The sequence below is a fragment of the Pseudophryne corroboree genome, chromosome 1 (assembly GCF_028390025.1).
Source record: "Pseudophryne corroboree isolate aPseCor3 chromosome 1, aPseCor3.hap2, whole genome shotgun sequence".
Taxonomy (NCBI): domain Eukaryota; kingdom Metazoa; phylum Chordata; class Amphibia; order Anura; family Myobatrachidae; genus Pseudophryne; species Pseudophryne corroboree.
The window spans coordinates 804929793-804952298 of NC_086444.1; the positions used below are offsets into that span (position 1 = coordinate 804929793).

Here is a 22506-nt window from a genome sequence, read left to right on the forward strand (position 1 = left end):
CCCCACTCCCTGTAACCGCCCCCACAGTTTCTTTCTGTCAATCCTCATTGTGAGTGACATCGCAAACGTACCTTGGCGTTTACACAGTGCGACTGCGGCGTATGTGTATTCGGCCGATAATTGCTGAACTATGTAAACCTCAGCATTGTATACATCTCTGATCCTGGCCCACAGTGAGCATGCACAGTAACGTGTTTGTTTATACATTGTACATTCAGATATCTGTGTACTCGCCCACTGTGTGTAGGTGACTAGGTAGCTTAATGGAAATGTTTTTATATTTAAATTGATACATTGAACAATACTGCAGTATTAAAATGAATCTGAATTCATGAGCACTGTGTGATCTTTCTCGCAGGGTAAAGACGGGGAGCCTGGCCTAGATGTAAGTCGTGACATCTAACACTGTATAAATGAAGCATGGGTGTTTGCATGCTTTATGTACACACCTTGAGACATTTCATTTTCACATTTTATGTTGCTTATTTTACTTCTCCATGCTTTAGTTTATTGTTTCCAAACATCTGCAATTCATTTACAGGTTTGCAGTATATAACAAAATAACGTTGGTCCCTATTTTGACATACTGTAGTAGGAAAAAATTAGTGGCTGCTATATTTAGTTTAGGAACTCTGGCCATCAGAGCGAGAAAATGGTCAATTTTGTTGTATATGTGCATGGGACAAGTCTTCATACTGCACAATGGGCCTGATTCAGATGTGGTTGAAGCAGGGCCGGTTGAGGGGCTTTTTGTGCCCCGTGCGGCAATAGGGGGCGTGGCTCCGTACAGGGGGCGTGGTCAGTTACGCCCCCTGTACAGTAGTAGCGCCGCTGATATGATATGCGGTGCGCGATGACGTCATCGCGCACCGCACAGTAAAGGTCCTCTCCACGAAGGGAAACTAGATGCGTAGCATCTAGTTTCCCTTCGCAGCGGGACACAGCGGGCAGCGGGGGGCACACAGCAGCAGCGGATGTTGCCCTGGTGCGGCGCCCTCTGGATGGCGCCGGCGCCCTCTGGAAGGCGGCGCCCCGGGCAAAAGTCCTGCTTGCCCGTGGCAAGATCCGCTACTGCGTTGAAGCTGCGCCCATCGTTGCAATGTACTAGTGATCGGTACTTTGCGCATGTGCAGAACCCAAGTTCTGTGACACAGGACGCAGGGAGGAAGCAGACTCGGTGATCAACAATCTGCTGCTGTCTCGGGGGTGGGATGGGGTGGTGGCGGCGACACAGAGGCGTGTTGCCGCCATATGGGGGAGGGAAGAGGCCAGGGATCTCCGTCGTAGGACGGAGCTCTCCTGGCCTCTGTGATGGGCAGCTTGCGCATACCCATAGGTGCCACAAAGCCCAATGCTGAGTCCAGTGAACCGATACTGCATCCTAGGATGCAGCTCGGATCACTACTGCAGCAGGAGGTATCTGCTTGTAATAGACGCCCCCTGGTGCATCACCTCCATCGCTTCCAAGGAGGCAGCAGTTATAGCAAATCCAACCACATCTGAAGCAGGCCCACTGTACCTACTTCATGACTGGAAGAAACTGCACAAAGACAAGGTAGTTGCTGTGCAATTCCATGTCATTAAAATTAAAATGCAACAGAAGGCGTTTGTAACAGATAGACGCTTACTGTTTGCATTTGCAAGATCCGAGTGCTGCGTCTGAGGACTCAGCCTGGGATCACCATTGCAACCATCAGTCACAATTTGTGATGGTTTCAGGCACCGGTCAACCTGTGCAAGCTGAAGCTTACAACAACATCGACCCTGGACCTGTCACGCCTTCAAAACAGGGAAAACACTCCCCCGTTTTCAATAACAGTGCTGAGTGCCGGCCCTGCTCCGCCCCAGAAACACGCTGTGGCTTACAGGGGGTGGCAAGCAATATTGCAAGACCTGTTCGACCCAAACATCGTACAGTATTTTTATGTAAACCATTGGGTTTGCGTACAAATATGAATTAGGCTCACTGACCATAGTTGAATGAAGATAATTGCACCAGATTGCTGGTAATCAAAAATGACCTTCAAATATGATACAAGAATAGCCAAGAAAGATTATGACTTTGTAAGAACAAAAATCCTGATTGATGGCAAGTGAGACTTTTGCTTCAGCTGGGAATAAATTACATAGAACTGTCACCACTAAAATGTCCTCTGTGGTACACATATGTAACTATATATTTCTGATTCTAAGCTCCCTCTAATGCATCCAATGCATCCAGCCAGACAAGGTCATTTTGTATATTGTTTCAGGGATTTCCAGGTCCTCGAGGAGAAAAAGGTGACCCAGGAGAAAGGGGAGAAAAGGTGACTGAAGTGTAATGTGACTGATAACATTGCAAGCGTGTCACTGAGTATTCTGAACCTTATCATAGGGTTCCATAATCCAATGACTTTCCTGTGTGCCAAAGCTAGGGATAGCAGCACTATTAACATTGCACTTGGACCTTTCCAGTTAGCCAAGTATGCACCATCACTTAGTCATTTCTATTTATTGCCAGGCGGGCAATTACTGTTATCAATAATCCTCAAAGAGAGCAACTTGTATTTATTAGCAAAAGCATGCTTTAAGTCAATGATGGATAACAGGAAGCTCAAGAACCACATAGATACCTCAGATCACAAGCACCCCTTGCTTTGAATGATAAATAGATAAAATACCAACCAATCAGCTCTTGGTGCCCATTTTTCAAACACACAGTCTGTAAAGTATAATTTCCTACTCTCCTTTAATGGCTGGAGGCTACCGAATCTTGTATAGTACTCCCACCCACCTGGAAGAGTATTCAAGTCTGCATGGGATTTCACGGGTGGCTGATGACACGATTCGCTCTGATATGCATTATAGTAGCCACATTCCCCATTATAGAATGTCAATAATGTTGGCATTATATAGCAAGAGGTGGCCCCACGATGATCCAATCCTGCTGCATTGCCCCCACACCGCCCACTTATGCCATACCACAAACCCCACATGCTCCCTGCTGTGCTGACCTGGCTGCTCCCTCCCATAGGTTTTGTGAAACCTGTAGGTATGTGACCACAGAACTTAGGTATTCATGTTGGTCCGCACACTCTCATCCCCTGTCTGGCAGCCATGTTTGGCTAGGTAACAGTAACCAGCTGAATAATAAGAGCTCTCTATCAAGGGCCTGATGCTGAGTTGAACATGCACCTGTTTTCAAAGTGTATTTCCATGTTTTTACATTGTTCATTCTATGGAATAAGCTTCTAAAAAGATAAAATGGAGAAGATTGCCGAAAGCACCCAATCACCTTCTAGGTACCATTTATGTAGCACTGTCCATAAAATGATAGATGCTGATTGATTGGTTGATACAGTATAAAGTTTGATACATCTCCCCCTTAGAGGCATTCCTGATTTAGACAAGATTGAGGTTGTGCCACACATAGGTGTTACCACTTCATACATCACTCACAGTTAGCTTATAAAGTCTCTCCTTGCAGGTGAGCAGAATGCTATATGTCATCATTTGTGTGTGGGATTACAGTATGGTTCTGTTATTATAGTTTAACTGTAATATGGAAATGTCTCATGTGAGGCAGCATGAATCCTATCCCAGTAATCTTACAGGGCAGGGTTTGGCACACAGGAAAAAATATGGTAAATAATAACATCTCATAGTGTGATAAATACCTAACAATACTAACTGTTACAGTGGTTATTTTATGGAAAACTGTTTTTTTTTTGTTTTTTTTCATTTCACTGCTTTAATCTTGCATTATTTTATTCTAAATCACCTCATTCACCACTGAATGTTTATTTGTCTTGTTTTATGTCTTCCTTTCCAGAGGTGCATTCCCTTCTCCTTCAACCTATGTACTTTGCAGTAACTTTTACCTAATTTACTTTTTTCCCCTTAAACTTTCCCTTTTCCAATCTAACAGGTTTATTTAGTAGATAACTGTGAGCCTTCACCCCTGTTCTCTGCACACCATTCTGTGCCTAAACTACACAGTGGTCTCAGAATAATCCCAGTCTTTCCTTGACTGCTATTCATTGTTCTACTAATTTTGTGGCTTCCTCTTCCCTTCCTATTTATTAAATATAAGTAGATTAATAGCAATTTCCACAGCTTATTGATGGGTTTGAAGGACATTTACTTACGCTATCATAGGCTTACCTTTGTTATTTTACATTTTTAAGGAACAGTCATTATCTCAGCCAGAGGTGCAAAACCTGTTGGTAGGGTACTCTGAATTTATATTTGCTGGTTCCCTGATATATTAGTTAATAATGTCTATTATAAATAGAGATGGACGGGTTCGGTTTTACTCAGATTTACTCGGTTCTCAAAACGGCATCTTATTGGCTCACAGATGTCTCGTGTTTTGGATAGCCAATAAGATGCCGTTTTGAGAACCGAGTAAATCCGAGTAAAACCCGAACCCGCTCATCTCTAATTATAAACCACTTGTTCTGGGATGGTAGAAAACATTGGACCTAAGCAATGCCATTTCTTGTTCAGATATAATTGATCACACAATCCACTATAGGAATTCATGCTGGGGAAAAGAAACACAACTCTCCCATGGTTGATGTTTACTCGCACTAGCGGCTTCCTCTAACGTAAATTCCCAAACACAAATAGGTCATTAGAACATATGACATTGAACATATCAGTCCTGCAAACATTATTTTAATATGGAATATTTTTGTAAACACAAACCAGCAAAGCCATCTTTTTTTTTTTTTTTCATTATTACCAACATTATGAAATTATATAAAGCTACATAAAAACAGTATATCGGTCACAACACTTGGGGAAATGTTCCTTCAGATCTCTCATTTGCTGATGCATTTGATACATTTGCTTTTGTGTTTTACAAACCATTGTGTTCACAGGGGGAAAAGGGAAAGAAAGGCAAAAAAGGGCCAAAAGGGGAGAAAGGAGAACAGGGTGCCCCTGGATTAGATGCACCTTGCCCATTGGTATGTCTCAGAAAGCCAGCTACCGTGCCGGAAATCTAACGGAAAGGAAAGAGCAAATATTTAAAACCCACTTATCTGTCTTCATTCTGAGCCTGAGTGACGCCATAGGAAGTGCGTAAGGATTATTGGCCTTAAGTGCCTCAGTGGTGTCACTGGCTCTGAGTGAACTGATATGGTGCATGCAGGTGACTATTGGTTCAGGCCCCAGTAGGCTGGTGGCAGGTACACTTTAAATATCTACAATCCTAGCGTTGCTTTAGTGAGCCAGCGAAGCACTGCTTTGTATAAATGCCCATGGGGTAACCTGAATGTTTGCTCTTCTCCTATTTTTTTCTTCCTTTTGTTTTGGTTTTCTACAGGCGAGTTAACTTCACAGGTTTATCATTTTTAGTAACATTGCAAGTTAATCTTTACAAACAGGGTTTCCGTGGATTAAAGGGGGAAAAAGGGGAACCGGGCCAGCCAGGCCTGGATGGGCTGGATGCCCCTTGCCAATTGGTACAGTATTTCTGTTTCCTATCCTTCCCTGCATGAAAGTCCTTGTCTTACCAATGCAAACACCACATTGGGAACATTTGCATTGGGTGGAATGTGCATGCTATTGCATGAATCATGTTCATCCTATAAAATGATTAATACAGGATGTCCTATCCCACTTCTAACCCATCTAAGTGCATACACTGTCTGTCCTTCTACTGTATTTTTCCTCAGAATGTTTTACAAGCAATCAAACATATACCTACACAGAAACACATAACCCTGCAGTAAAATGGATAACTGCGATAAAAGAGCTTACCATGGCAGCTTGTGACTGTCTGTGGTTAGGCAAACCTCTAGAAGCAAGTAGGTATTCTATATAGTAACATAATAGCCTGCAGCCCAATCCTTCCTCTATACACCCTTTAAAATGGCTTAGACACCCTGTGAAACTTACTTGACCTTCCCTTTAGTTTTCTTCACATCTTCCTCTCCTCAACTCAGCATGATTCTAAAATCCTGCCCATACTAAAATTATACTAGTAATCCCTTTCCTTGTACCAATGTGGCAAACATAGTTATTTTAGGTTTAGAAAGTTTAAACAGAAAAAAAACAAAGAAACAATTTCATCACTAAATACAGAAACAATGACATAGTCAAAGTTACTTTGTAGAATAAAAGTTAGGGGCTGAAGACAATTGCTGTTTATGTTGCATAAATAACTACAGACAATTTTTATGTTGTGTTACTGGGGAAAAATGAAGCATGCATACTGCAGAAACATCTGTTTTATTTGTGTTTACTATGTATATGTCATTTATATCTGGAGAATGCATACTTCAAAGTGATATCTTTTCCACAGCTAATGCATACCAAAACATAAGGACATGCTATGGTGTGTCCTTCTGTGTGGAAGTTATATGATACTGTAAAGTCCTAGTGATTAAAAACGGCCAGATCAAATGTTGGTTAGCTATTTCCCAGTACATTGCTGGGTTATTTGCCAAATGTACTGACTGAGAAAATATGAATATTTTATATATATATATATATATATATATATATATATATATATATAATATCATAGTGCAAACTCCAGGTAAAAATGGGTTTTCAGTTCTAGTCCTCAGTTCATACAATTAGTCAGGTTTGTTCCAAACAAGATATTGCTTAGCTTCATTGCATAATATATATGTGTGCATACTGTATATGCTTTGGGTGTGCATGGAGTCAGCAGTTGCAAGCTATGTAATAAGTGCACAATGGTGATATACATGAAGGTAAACAATGCTTAGCAAAACATCCAACCACACAAATGGAGTCACTTTCTGATATATAAAAACTAGGATCAGCCGGGCAAGCTCAAGAGCAGCAGTCTAACAATGAGTGTATTATTATTATTATTATTTTTCTGATTAGCATGTTTATTGCACATCACAATTTATAAAAAAAATAAAACAAAACATGTTCTGTAGTTTCACAAAGACTGCCCCAAACATATACCTGTTTGGGGCATTCTTTGTGAAAGTACATAACATGTTTTGTTTTGTTTTAATCTTTTTATAAATTGTGATGTGCAATAAACATGCTAATCAGAAACATAATAATAATACAGGTTGAGTATCCCATATCCAAATATTCCGAAATACTGACTTTTTTGAGTGAGACTGAGATAGTGAAGCCTTTGTTTTCTGATGGCTCAATGTACACAAACTTTGTTTAATACACAAAGTTATTAAAAATATTGTATTTAATGACCTTCAGGTTGTGTATATAAGGTGTATATGAAACATAAATGAATTGTGTGAATGTACACACACTTTGTTTAATGCACAAAGTTATAAAAAAATATTGTCTAAAATGACCTTCAGGCTGTGTGTATAAGGTGTATATATAACATAAATGCATTCTGTGCTTAGATTTAGGTCCCATCGTCATGATATCTCATTATGGTATGCAAGTATTCCAAAATACGGAAAAATCCCATATCCAAAATACCTCTGGTCCCAAGCATTTTGGATAAGGGATACTCAACCTGTAATAATAATAATAATAATAATAATAATAATCAATTGCCTAATGTAGAGAATGCCTATGACTGGTAATCTGGCAGCTCTTCCATTTGCTAGACGGACTGGTGTCCCTCAGAAAATCAGTGGCTGAAAGCTCAGCCTCAGTCACCCTCCCAGACCTGCATTCAATGAAACAGTCACCGGCACTATACTGTACATTTGTGTGGTGGCACTGGGATCCAGACAGTAATTCAACATTCATTAGATCAACAGTCATTCATTAGGTCAACCCCATATGGTCAACAGGCACAAGATCAACATGGACAAAAGGTCAACATGAACAAAAGGATGACATCTGAAGTCAATAGGTTCAAAAGGTCAGTAGGTTCAAAAGGTCGACAGGTTCATAAGGACATGAACAAAAGGATGACATATGAAAGGTCAACAGGTTTAAAAGGTTGACAGGTTCAAAAGGTCAACAGGTTCAAATGATCGACTTTTTTGGGGTTTATTTTGGACTTTTTCCTTCCTCGACTATCCATGTCACAAATTATAACCTTTAGTAACCTTGTGGTGAGTGAAGTGGAGAGGAGCGAGACACTGTGCCCAAATGTGACAATCATAGCGAGCCTGCAAGGGGGTGCATTTCTACAGAGGGTGGTCCCAGATGAACAAACTATTCACACTAACCCCAAAATGAAAAAGAAAGTGTCATCCATTGTCAAGTTGACCTTTTGTACCTGTTGACCTTTAGGTTATGTCGACCTTTTGTCCATGTCGACCTTGTGCCTGTAGACCATATGGGGTCAACCTAATGACTGTAGACCTACTGAATGTAGATCTTCTATATGACACCTGCTGGCACTGGCTGAGAAACGCCCAATGAATGATGGAGCTCCTTGTGTCTTCATAGGTCAGTGGAGAAATGTGGGTTGGTACTGTATGCTTGACTGTCAGAGCAGCTTTCTAGTCTCAATCTGGCATTAACCATGACTGTTTATTAAATAACCTGAATTATCATTTTGTATTGATCTAAAATTGTTACATTATTATTAGAATATGATAGAGCTGAGACAATACAAGTGATTATGAAGCCTTTCTTCATATGTAAATCAGTATATTAGCCTAGAGGCAGCCTTCAGGCAGCTGTATTTCTCTCTGCACTCAATGACGACAGAGCGAAATACAATGGGCCGGATTCAAATGTTCCCCCTGCTTCCTCCCGCAATCGCGCCCTCCCGCAGCTATTCTAATGTTGCTGCAGACGGGCGCATCAAGTTAATTTCAACTCGCTACCCCCTGAAATGCGTGTAAAGAAATGGGTCTTTTCATGATCACGCCCATTAGTTTAGTCAGATTTAGGTGCTTTGCGCGCCTAAACCCGATTGTACTGGGCGTGATAGGGGCGAAAACGGGGGCAATTAAAATATCGCCCCTCTATCTCCCATCACTTTAGACAGGAGATAGGGGTGCGTTAATTTGAATCGCCCCCCAATGAGTTTTATTTTAGACTCAAAGTATTAAAGCTTTTTAAATTAGACACTATTGTTTCACTGAAACGAGATTATCTAAGCGCACACTGCGGCAATTTTTAAAGGTATAATTTGAATTTGAGTCCGAAAATCCTCAGTAAGGCATATTATAAGGATATTCCACTTAAGGTTATCCCACTTTGGGGGTCATTCGGAGTTGATTGCTTGCTAGCTACTTTTAGCAGCCGTGCAAACACACAGTCGCCACCCACGTGGGAGTGTATTTTCTTTTTGCAAGAGTGCGAATGCCTGTGCAGCCGAGCGGTACAAAAAATTTTGTGCAAAACAAGACCAGCCCTATTGTTACTTATTCTGTGCGATGATTGCAGCGACGAAGGTCCCGGAATTGACGTCAGATACCCGCCCTGCAAACGCCTGGACACGCCTGTGTTTTTCCAAACACTCCCAGAAAACGGTCAGTTGACACCCATAAGCTCCCACTTCCTGTCAATCTCCTAGCGATCGGCTGTGCGAATGGAATCGTCGCTAGAAACAGTGCAAAACAACAATGCTCTTTGTACCCGTACGCCACGCGTGCGCATTGCGCCCCATACGCATTCAGAGTTTTGCAGTTTTTTTTAAATGATCGCTATGCAGCGAACATCGGCAGCTAGCGATCAACTCGGAATGACCCCCTATGTGCGCAAGCTAGCATAATCATATTGTTAAGCTAAAATGCTTGATCATTGAAAAGTAAATACTTTGATGAATTACGTAATTCGATAATTAGATAATCCACAAATGTCTTCTGTCAGTTTTTCTGCAGCTTTATGGCTGAAATGTAGTGAATGAGACAGGTGGATTTAGGGGCTGTGACAAATAGAAATGTTAGAAGACATTGAAGGGGAGATTTATCTAAGATTGGAGAGAAATAAAATGGAGAGCGATAAAGTACCAACCATCAGCTCCTAACTGCCATTTACATGGCAGTTAGGAGCTGATTGTTTTGTACTTTAGCTCTCTTCTCTATCTCTCTCCAATATTTGATCAATCTCCCCCTTAGTATGTGCTTTCTTTTTACCAGAAGACAGCAGAAACAATAATAACAATAATTGTTCATCTATTAGCATCATTGTTGGTGGTAAGGCAATATAACAATAGCAAGTGTTTTTACTTTATGGTGAAGTTATTCAAAATTACTGAATTCACTGTTAGGAAATTGAATGAAATCTTTTACATGGAGATCATTTCCTTACGACATCTAAAGAAGATTCATTAGAAAAGAAGTCAAATTCATGAAATTAATTAGCATTTTATAAATTGTATATATGTATAATGTTGATGTTTATCATATGCTTATGACAGGGACCAGATGGACTTCCCATGCCTGGTTGTTGGCAAAAGGTGAGAACTAACTAACAGATACAATAAATAAAAAATAAAATAAAAACAAACAAACAAAGGTTTTTGGTTTAAATCAACCTTTATTTTATTTGATATGAAAAATGTAATGCATGAAGCTTGTAATTATAATTTTTGTGCATTTTGTTGTAATGGGGTGGTACGGTAGTCTGCATGCAAATTGTGTCTTAGAGGACAATATATAATGGCAGCTTATATAGTATAGCCATAGGAAAAGAGGTAAATACAGTACTCCCGAGAAAAAAAAGTGTACATATTTAATATCAAAATGTAATTACAGTCTGTTAAAACAAAAACAGTTTATTTTCTTTCGTTAATCACCTATTTTTCTTATATAATGACCCTCGCCCAACCTCCCTCAAGTTAAGTAATTCCCCTTAAAGGAATAACTTCGTACCTGGTCAGATAGTATCTTCATTGTGGTATGACTTACAGTATGTAATACAGTACAAATACTATTTTTAATTTGTGAACTTGCAATTTTGGCATCTTTAAAGTTTTACTGAGTATTTGGTTTTCTTTTAATAAATAGCACATTAGACATTTTGTACGTATGGTAAACTGAGTTATATCACCTCAAGGGTTGCACCATAGAGGGGCTCAGGTCTGATAATACATACTAGAGTGAGCAAGCCCAGAATTGTTTAGATTGAATGCATTCTCTAGTAAATGTATTACCCCAAATCATTGTGAGTTAAGAAGTGATCTCACAACTACAGTCCTTCCAATCATTTGACTTTATTTCTCTCATTAAATCCATACTTTTGCATAACATTTATAACATTTAAATAAAGAAAACTAAATAGGGACACACTTACAATTAAGACAAGTAAGCTAATTGTACAGTGTTTCGTTTCTCAGAAGAGGTCATTTACAAAGCACACTATGGGCCTGATTCACACGTGTGCCCACGACATACTTTCCAAGTGTTGCCCTCGCTCAGCTATATAAAGCAGTATAAAATGTAGAGTTTTTGTAAGTCATATTGACGTCACCTTGTGCCCAGACTTCTCAGGTGTATTGGATCTAAGAAATCAGGGGGTAAATGTATGAAGCAGTGATAAGAGAGGAGAAGTGAGCCAGTGGAGAAGTTGCCCATGGCAACCAATCAGCTCTGTAAAATGTTATAGTATTCAAATTATAAATGTTACTTCAATGATGGTTGGTTGCCATGGGCAACTTCTCCACTGGTTCACTTCTCTCTTATCATTGCTTCATATATTTACCCCCAGAATACAGGAGGCACACAGATCCCAAAAGAACAAGTAGAAATATAATTAGGCTCATCTGGATATCTTCAAAATGGGAGATTCAAGCAGCATAAAAATATTTTATACTGTACTCATTGTAAGTCAGAAGGTACTATCATTGGAGACTACACAAGCTAGTGCCAAGAATAACGTAGTGGAGTGCTGCATGGACCTTATCTCCAATGTACCCTGGCCTGTCTTTAGCTGTCTGGCTCCATCTTTCTGTGGTGCAATGAAGGAAGAAACATGGGCCAGCATGGAGGATAAGAGATACACTGTACAGGAGATTTATCAAAGCTTGGAGAGAGATTGTGTAGAGAGAAGTACTAGCCAATTAGCATCTAGCTTTCATTTTACAGGCTGTGTTTGAAAAAATGACAGGAGCTGATTGGTTGGTACTTTATCCCTCTCCTTTTTATCTCTCTCCAAGCACTGATAAAGCTCCCCCATATTGTATTACACTCTTGTAGGTGTTTTTAATTTTAAGTATATCACACTAGAAAGTGTACTTCTCTTGGCATTGTGGGTGATTCAGATCTGATCATAGATGTGCTAAATTTAGCACATCTACGATCAGTTTCTCAGACATGCGGGGGGACACCCAGCACAGGGCTAGTCCGGCCCGCATGTCTGGCTCTGCCCACCCACCCCGCACGGCAGCAATGCTTTTGCACCTGGCGAGTAGCTCCCTACCTGCGCAGCTCCTGCGTGCTGGCAGGGAGCTACTCGCCGCTTCCCGGGTCGCAATGGTCCGGACACGCCTGTGTTGTCCAGACCGCGCCCCGCCAACAGCGTTCTAATGCCATTGGCACCCCCCTCTGCCCCGCGACCGCCTCTGCCTGTCAATGAGGAAGAGGCGATCGTAGCCCTGAGATGCTTTTAGCATCTCAATGGGCTCCCGGGTTGTGCGAGCGCACTCCGCATAGAAATTCAGACTGCGATCGCTGCCGCTGCAGTGATCCAGTCTGAATTACCCCCACTGTCTTGCCCAATTCCATATACAAAAATACTTGGTGAGTACAATATATAATAATATTAATAATAATAATAATTATTATTATTATTATATAGCCTTCTAAACAGTACAAGCTCCTACCTACTTTAGCGATATATATATCTGCAGATGTTTGAAATAAAACTATAAACAGTCTAAATAATAAATCTTATTGGAATGTACCATATCATATTAATGCATGTACAAGCTGGGTCATTGAACTGCATAACATATTAATATAAGGGCAGTACTGTTGCATTTATTCGCATTGCGAGTCCACTCACTGCTTTTTTTGTTTCCTTTTGCAGTGACAAGTCTAACCATGCGAGCATGAAGTTGTACATAATTAAAACTTTGTATTTATAGAAAAAAAAACACAGAAAAATGACTGCATATGTTTACATATACTTTCTTCTACATGCCCATAAGTCTATATTGTGTTCACTTGCACAAGCTATTTGGCAGTAATCAACACTGCTGTTGAAAACTTCAGAACTGTGGAGATGCCTGTCCAGTTACAATTGCTTATCTAATCAACCTTACATGTGGCTTGATGAACCTCGGACCAGTTCCCCGGAAACATAATGTCCACATTCTGGCAGATAAATCTTTTTAAAGTCTATTCATATTTGAACTGCTATGCCAAATAGCACCAGTGACTTGTGTCCTCATACATTTTTGTACAGACTAATGGCATGCATGAATTGTGTCCCAGAGTTTGCTGTGTGGTTGAACGTCACATGCTAGACGATTGTTCTCACCCAAACCTCTTAATATATAACTTTCATTCATTCTAAGGGAGTGACACCATGGCTTGTAGCAAGGAGGAGATAAGGCTAAGATAAAAGAGCAATGTTGTTCAAATTTGGAGATCCATCATCTGATTAATCTCCTACTTGGGAAATCATTCTACTACTGAGGCATGAAGGTCCTACAGCATCTTTTCATTCCACGCTACAAAAGGCCCCCAGGCAGTAGAAGATGGGCATATTTATGGTTATTGAGTATGTCCCAAAGTTGCAACAAAGTTTGGAGTTGAGTCGTGCCAAAGGCTTTGGCTTAGGGTGTAAAAGAAATATACCAATGGACAAGTTTCATGGAAAATGGAACCCTCTTGTACAGACCAACCCTTCTTTATGCTATGTCTCATAAACTAAGTCTTGGAAGTCCTCCATGCATAGCTGTCTGACAGGAGTTTGATGCCTACGACGTTAAAAAGTATGACCTTGTATAACAGGAACGTGTTCTGTATTGAAATATTGCATTCATGTTTAATGTTATTTTTATTTAGATTTTTTGTAATACATTTAAGAAATGTGTATTATCAAGTTGAATTTGTTATGGTTGCCAAAGGGTTTTGCTATGTGCCCCTGCCTAACATGCTGATAATCAATTATCATGCCTTATTTTTTGCTATTGGTGTACCTTGGTACATAGAGACTTTACATGCTTCACATTACACCTATTGGAGCTATTCGATGTTTGTGGATACAGCAGGTACGGCATTAAATGTGTAACTCCCTTTTCTTTTACATATTCCAGATATACAGTACTAAGGTGATTAAGAGTATAGCTGCTTACTTACTTGTAGATGTAATATATTATTCAGCTCTGTCTAACTACTATTGTTACAGAAAACAAATGTTTATTTTTAGCTTTATTCTACCTAAATGGAAAAAACAACAAACTTGTGTTCACAATTTCAGATGCTCACCAAATATAGACTTATAGATGATAGATTTGGGTAGTCAGTATTTTATGAACGGAATATATTTTACTCTTGTGTCTGTGAACTACTATTGTCATGCTGAGATCAAAATGAGAAGCACAGTATTTAGCTTTGCATGATGACATGCAGACGTGGCATGTGTTTCCTTTAAATCATTTATGTTTAACTTTTTAACACAGGATACAAGAAGCCAGAAACAGGCGATTAATTCTTTCTCATTATTTTATATTCAGTCTCTTCCATTCTCTTTACTTAAACTGAGGGATTGGGTGAAGAATCTGAAGGAGGATTGTTTTATACTGGTATGCTTTTAAGTATATGATTTATTTCTTTGTCCTGCCCAAATCAGAATAAACATAGTGGTTCTGCCTCAAGTGACAAGGTTTTTTAGGTAAAGTGAGAGCATGAAGTTTACTGTATCTCATTAGCACAAGGAGATTATTTGTTGATAGTCAAATACTATTTTTATGTGATTTTCTGAGATTTACCAAAAAGTATAACAGTTGAAAAAGTGATTCTTAAACAAAGCAATGAAAAAGCAATGAAAGATTACACCTAATCCCAGCACAACTGTAAAGACAGAAACTATACGATACTAACAGATAGTTTTTGTATTTTTATTGCTTACATTGAATGACACAATAATTCCCCTCCTTTACTGTACATGATATATTTACTTACTGTGCTGTCATTATAGTAACCATTTCACACACATACATTAATATCTCCTTTCTTCACTTATTTATTGTAGTATTGAGAACAAAGATGGCAGCTAGTTTCAGTAACTGTTTGTACAGAACACCTCCCAGCCGTAGCCTGTTAAAAAGTGAGTGTGTCTTCTCAGGACAGTGGGCGTGAGCTGACAGATGTGGTAGTGCTCGATCATGGGAGGGGCTACATTGTCCAGAATTTGCATTTTAAAATATGGATAGGTATAATAGCAAGATACTATGATGTCTGTTGTAGTCTTGAAAGACATTATATATTAAATCAGATGTATACAAATCTTATATTCTCTAGTCAGTTTCACAATTTGAATGTCTTTTTCTATAACTTAAGTTATCTTGTGGGTACTTGACAAAACATTTTATAAATGGGTTGTGCTGAGTAAGCTTTGTTTTATCAATGTTTTGCAGGTTTAGCATAAATATTTCTCTACATTTATTTACATAGTTCAGGCTTTAATGAAGGGCAAAGGCGAAATCAGATGCAATGCCGTCACAAATACAGTGGACTTTGCTAATGCTATCCTTTATCTTAATAACATCCTGTGATATTCTGTCACGTAGTGTGTTGATTGGCTCTTTAATATGTGTAATAAACAGCAAGAGCTGTTAGGGATACAGTTCATACAGTACTTGTAGTAAGGTGGCCAACTTGTGGTTCTAGAAAGCTTGAGGGTACTTCACAGACATTCATGGAGCACCATCCTAATAAATGTCATTCAAATTATTCCCAAAAAGATTCAAATATATACAATTTTTTATTTATTTGCGGGTGATAATAGGATTTCTTTAGGACATTTTTATATTTAAAAAACAAAGTGGAATATGGAAACCAACGATTGTTTAGTAATATTATTGGAAGTTACATATCTGGACCAACCAGTAATACACTTTTATCTGTGTAGACAATGAAAGCAGATCAAAACTGCAGTGCGTCATGTATAGCGTCATATGCCTGGTTATGTGCAAGGGGTGGTCTTCTGTTTGCCGGCGGTCGGGCTCCCGGCGCTCAGTATACCGGCGCCGGGAACCCGACAGCCGGAATACCGACAATTATTTTCCCTCGTGGGGGTCCACGACCCCCATAGAGGGAGAATAAAATAGTGTGGCGCGCGTAGCGCGCCACCGTGCCCGTAGCGTGGCGAGCGCAGCGAGCCCGCAAGGGGCTCATTTGCGCTCGCCAAGCTGTCGGTAAGCCGGCGGTCGGGCTCCCGGCGCCGGGATGCTGGTCGCCGGGAGCCCGACCGCCGGCCAGCCGTAGTGAACCCATGTGCAAGTACTGCCAGTGTCGGACTAGCACATGAAGGGCCCACCGGGGGACTGCAGTTTTAGGGGCCCATTCTTATGGGTGTGGCTAGTTACCAGAGCAGGTTTGGCCAGTCTCCACAGAGGCTTGGCTAAAGTCTTGGCCCCGTAAATACTGATTGTCTATGCTTTGCATGATAATGTACCAGATTAATTACAACAATGCAGTGTAGAAAATATACCATAGTCCTGTGCAGTATAAGGTAACATATGTATAATGTATAATTTAAGTGCGCAGTACTGCATGGATTAGTAGGCCAAGATGACTGTGTCCAGATGCAAAAGATTCAAATGGGTGTAGATGGACAGAGCAAGGGTCATAGGCAAATGCCAGGGTGGGTTTTTAGTAGTTTCTCCAGATCAGACAAAACCGAATTGATTCAAGTTTTAGTATATTTTATACTGTAGTTCTAACTGACATTTATTAAGTTGGTAATTTATGTGAAAAAACTACATACTGTAGATCTATCCTTGCAACATACTGTAGCTATAAAAAATGTCCATATATTGTTCTAAACAATGTAAAAACAGGTGTTGTGAGGTTCATTTCATATAAATTACATTTGCAGATTAATGTTTATTTTAGTTTTCAGTTAGAAAATTGCTATTATTTTCTTTCTAAACAGAGAGGGTGCTGAGCAAGTACGATGATACTGTATATTAAAATAGATGTATCGACACTTGTTTAAAAAAGCATGCAGTAAAACCTCTTACAGAATATTGATATAGAAATGTACAAGTTTATCAGATTGTTAAAAACCTAATGCAATAAGCCACAATTTGTTAACATTGACAATTTCCACCGATTTGTGCTGCAGTCATTTTCTTTAAGGCAAAACCTGCCTTTTAAGGAATCACTGCTCATTCTATTTCTGATAAGATAGGGCCAATTACAGACTTTCTATACCACAGACCTCACTGCACTTGTCTTCTATGGATTGCTGGATTTCAGCATATGATTTAGAAATTGTTGCTCTTTAAAGCCAGATAGAGAGACACAGAAGTACTGGAGATAAAGTATGTGGTAATTTTTGTTTGCCATTTTGAAAGATGTATGTATATTCATTTCCCTTATGTTAAGATATACATATTTTTGTTTATTTTGTTTTTTGTACTTTTTTAAATCACTGTTCTTTAATATGTTGTTGACTGTTTTATTTTTGCAGAATGCAGAAGAACCCTGTGAAGTTGGGTGTTCTTTAGGCATTATGCTGCTATTACAATTATAAAGGTATAATCATAATGTTGAAAAAAACGACCATAAAGAACTAAGCCATAAGGCAAAAAAGGCCTTGTTATCTGTAAAGCACACACGGGGGGCTTATTTAGTAACTGGGTGTAACGTCACACATGTTCTAGAACCAATAGCAACCAATCAGCTTATACCTTTCAGTTTTCTAGGCAAGTTTTAAAAAAATGAAAGCAAATGTCTGTTGCTATGAGTTCTTTTGTGAACTTTTCACCATGTTATTAAGTAAGTCCTACAGTATATTGTAGTTGTAGCTGAAGACATATTGAATGGCTGTTTGTCTGAACTAAGTCATATTGCAACCATAGCTGTTCTATAGGAATTCATTATGTCTTTCATTTTGGTTTGCTACAAATAACCTGTGATCATTCTGTAACAGCTATAGGCCACATGGTGATTTTCGTTCAGCACAACTTTAAACATATGGTCATATATGTCTTGTCAGTGTAAATATGCTGTTTTTCATTATTTTATTTGCCAGAGAGTGTTAAAAACTGTTTCAGACATTTGCGTTTATGCATGACGTCTCCTATGTCACCAGTCATGCAATTGTACTTCTTTATATATTCCTCTGTCTTACAGACACAAGGATTTCATGTGTATCGCTCACCATAGGTCTGACACATCTTATTTGTACTATCATTTTGATTTATTGTTCATGGTGAGAAGTTGATCTTCAGATTTATTTTTACACTATGTATGACATATTTTCATAATGTAAAAAGTGTGCAATTAAAATATTAATCTCCTCCATATGTTTAGACTGTTTTCTTGTACCGTATGTTTTACCAACATGCATTTTCACAATAACATTAACCTGAGTAGAAGCATTTACATGCCAGGACTATGCAGGTAACATGGTGTATGTTAGAACAGGAATACATGTAACCAATGGCGTAACTATAAATTTTGCTCTCCCATGCCAAAAAAGTTTCTGGGCACCACATTGTCATATTAAAAGGAAAGAATTTACGCGTGCTAGGATGTGTGGCCTCACTGTAAGGGGCGTGGTATCACTGCAAGGGGTGTGGCATTGCAGAAAGAAACACTACATTATGCACCAGTTTGCAAACCTGCACTCCCAGCCATTGGCCACCACAGGAAAAAAATAATCATGATTCATGCCCCTTACCTTATTTGTCATTTTTTCTTCTTATAATAATGTCCCTTACACATTATGCCACACACCGCAATGCCTCTTACATATTATGCCACACACTGCAATACCCCTGACACATTTTGACACACACCGTAATGCCCATTACACATTATGCCACGCACCGTATTGCCTGTGACACATTATGCCACACACCGCAATGCCCGTGATACATTATACCACACACCGCAATGCCTGTGATACATTATGCCACAAACCACAATGCCCATTACACATTATGCCCCACAATAAGGCTTCTAATTACTTTTAAATGACCTGCTCATTGCCAGGGGTTTCATGCTCTGGGTGTCATGCTCATTGCCAGGGGTGTAATGCTTGTTGGCACCAGTGCTTAGCGCTCCCAGCACTTCTGGGTAACGCTGTAGCACTGCGTTCCCTGTCAGATGCTAGAAGGTCATATTTGACCTCTAGCGTCTGACAGGGAACACAGCGCTACAGCGTTACCCAGAAGTGCCTGGAGCGCTAAGCACATTAGGCTGTTTCCTACAAGGTGGGCGCCATTTTAGGAGAGACATTTAGCAGATTTACATGCGGACAGCTAGTTCGCATGGGAATCTGCTTAAACAGCAGCGGCGCCCCCCAAGCCTGGTGCCACCAAGCCTCCACAGTGGCTGCGAGGGCAGTAGATACGCCAGTGCATGTAACTATAAATGTAATGTGCAATAATATTTCTCTTACATCCTAGAGGATACTGGGGTCCATTTAGTACAATGGGGTATAGACGGGACTACTAGAAGCCATGGGCACTTTAAGAATTTGATAGTGTGGGCTGGCTCCTCCCTCTATGCCCCTCCTACCAGACTCAGTTTAGAAAATGTGCCCGGAGGAGCCGGTCATGCTGAAGGAAGCTCGTGAAGCGTTTTCTGCATTTATTTTCTAAGTTTGTTATTTTCAGGCAGAGCTGGTTAGCACCAAGCCTGCCTTCTTCGTGGAACTTAGGGGGGGGGGGGGGGGGACGGGGACACAGGCCAACCTCTTGAAAGGTTAATGGTTCCGTTACCCGCTGACAGGACACTGAGCTCCTGAGGGAACTATTCGCAAGCCCCACCACGGCAAGCGTACATTCCCGCAGCACGACGCCACCCCTAACAGAGCCAGAAGAATGAACAGTGGTGAGTACTGAGCCGGCGTCCCGGTTAGCGGGGTGTAAAGGTTATTACTATTTACAAACTAGTGCACTCGTTAATGTAACCAGACACAACTCTGATGAGAAGTGCAGAAGTTTACCTTAAATGAACACGTTACAAGTTTACTGCGCTCCAACCTGCAAACATTTAATAATGTGAAAAGGGAAAAAACAGATACAGAATGCAGTAACTATTTATCAAACAATAAACACAAATATGCAGGGAAATGCAAGTACAGTATAATACACTAATAAGGGCTTACAGGTAATAGATAAAATACATACGCTGGCGCCACTGGATCCAGGTCTCAGTCGTCTAACCTCTGAGAAAGGGCGACTCCAACCTGGGCCTGGTGCGTGTCCTTTTATGCAATGTTCCAAACACAGTACAATGGGGAATGTAAGATCTTCTATTTGTCCATGGACGAGACATATTCAGTATACCTTGGGTCGTTAGTCAGTTCGAACACTGGGCGATGCCTAATCTTGGGATGTGATTACAGTTGTTTACCTCCCACCTAAAGACCAGTTCAAACTGACCACAGTATCATACAGGAATATACATGAATCCGGTATCGCTAATAACTTGTTGCCGCAATATGTAACAATATCCTCGCAAACACCAGATTATTACTTATGTGACCCTGAACAATTTGATCCCCACACATGGTGTACTTATGCAGTCCCATCTCTGTACTACACGTATAGATGGATATCTAATGAAACAATACCTATATATATATATATATATATATATATATATATTTATGTATTTTTTTATACAGTGTGTGTATATATATATATATATATATGTTGATGCTTGCGGACTGGCACTCCTCCCTCACATACAGCACTGCTTCGGGGCCCTCTGAAAAAACTTTTGAAATAGCAGAGTAGTATAGCAACGCACCTGCACTCGGAGACTGTAAGTATCAAAAATGTATTTCACGAGAAACTCTACAACGTTTCGGGGCTACCTGGCCCCTTTGTCAAGGTTAATAACAGTGTATCAAACAACAAACATACCTTATATGCGATAGAATCCCGCCACGTGCATCACGCTGGTCCGGCTGTGTGGGTCCCGGCTTCTCTTCTGGCTCACTCTGAATGGCGTAGCGGGTTGTCATGGTTACTCTGGCGTTGCCCGGCTGGACTACAGCACTATGTGAAAAAATAATAGTGTGCTCACTTTGTGTATTACAGTACCCAGCCACCGTTAAGGAGGAACAATACTGTCACAGCACATTTTAGCATTAAAGTGCTGTACGTGACATTTACTTGCAGGAGGGGTGTAAGAAGCGTCTCCTATATAGCATATTGGATCCCCAGGGGTTTACAGACATAAGAAGTAAAAGGTAAAAAGGGGTAGAAGCCTCTTTATAATTTATACCACTGCGTTGCAAGAACGCTCATTGATGTGAATGTTCTAGGTGTCAGTGACCTAAATACTGCATAACTTGTGTGGTAAAAAATAATGAACAATATTAACCATGAAAACGAAGGGTTCAGGCTTACCATACCATGCTTAGACACAGGTGAAGCTAACCTAAAAAAGATATAATCAATCCCAGTCCACAAATAAGGACCGTTGTGTAAATGCTTACAAAGTGTACAGTGTATATCTGTGTAAAAGAGAATAAGGGTAAGTTATCTGTAGTATCTGTGTAATGTGGGTGCTAAAACATGAATATGCAGTAATGAGGAAACTGACAAGAAAGGTAACCGTATGTAGCTTCTTACATCCCTCACGTACAATATATACAACAATGGGACAGGTAAAATTAATCCTAAATGATAGGCACAAAATTGAATAGGGGGAATTTGGTGAAAGTTCGTCTTTCTAGTCAAAGACACTCCAGCTCATTTTTTCATTCAGGCCATGCGGACAGATGGTGTTAAGTTCAAAAATCCATTTGGCTTCAACTTGGAGGAGTCTATGATCTCTATCTCCTCCACTAATGCTCTTGGGGACATGATCTACAATTAGGTGTTGCAAGTCCTTGATGGTATGTCCAGCTCCAGCGAAGTGTCTCGCCACCAGTTGTTCCGATTGCTTGCCCGACAATGCCTGTTTGATGGCTGACCTGTGTAGTGCCATTCTTTCCCTCAGAGTTCTGATGGATTTGCCTACATAATGCAGCCCACAGGGACAGCTTATGAGTTAAATGATATGCGTTAAAGTACAGGTCACGATGTGTATAATCCGGTAGGTTTTATCCTTGTGCGGGTGCTTGAAGGTGGAACCTGTGATCATATTTTCACAGGTGGTACATTTAATACATTTGTAACAACCCGGAGTCCTGCCAAGGAAAGGGGATATAAGTGATGACTGTTTGTTGACATCAGCTTGAAAACCCATTATATCCATATGGGCAACTAGATCTTTAATATTTTTACCCCAGGAAAAGCACAGCATAGGTCTTTTGTCCTTAAAGGTTGGCAGAGCTTGATCAGTCGACACTATCGGCCACAATACTCTGGACACCGTTTGTACTACTGGACTGGCCGTGTTGTATTTGGTAACAAAGGGAATGACTGGCTTCTGCAGCCTTGTTTTAGGGATGAGAAGGGAATCCCTGGCGATCTGCATGACATCTGTTTTGTGTTTCAAAAGT

At 40.2% G+C, this 22506-nt stretch overlaps 1 protein-coding gene across 1 annotated transcript in view; it reads left to right on the forward strand.

Moving 5' to 3' along the window:
- The window catches only part of LOC135049880 (collagen alpha-1(XXV) chain-like), a 267395-nt gene extending 251255 nt beyond the window's left edge, over window positions 1-16140 (forward strand). Inside the window, exons 32-36 of the mRNA XM_063955838.1 lie at window positions 359-385; window positions 2253-2306; window positions 4866-4952; window positions 10280-10318; window positions 13379-16140. Coding sequence (XP_063811908.1) covers window positions 359-385; window positions 2253-2306; window positions 4866-4952; window positions 10280-10318; window positions 13379-13414 — 243 coding nt within the window. The 3' untranslated portion in view covers window positions 13415-16140. The remainder of the gene's footprint in view (window positions 1-358; window positions 386-2252; window positions 2307-4865; window positions 4953-10279; window positions 10319-13378) is intronic.
- Window positions 16141-22506: the final 6366 nt, after the last annotated feature.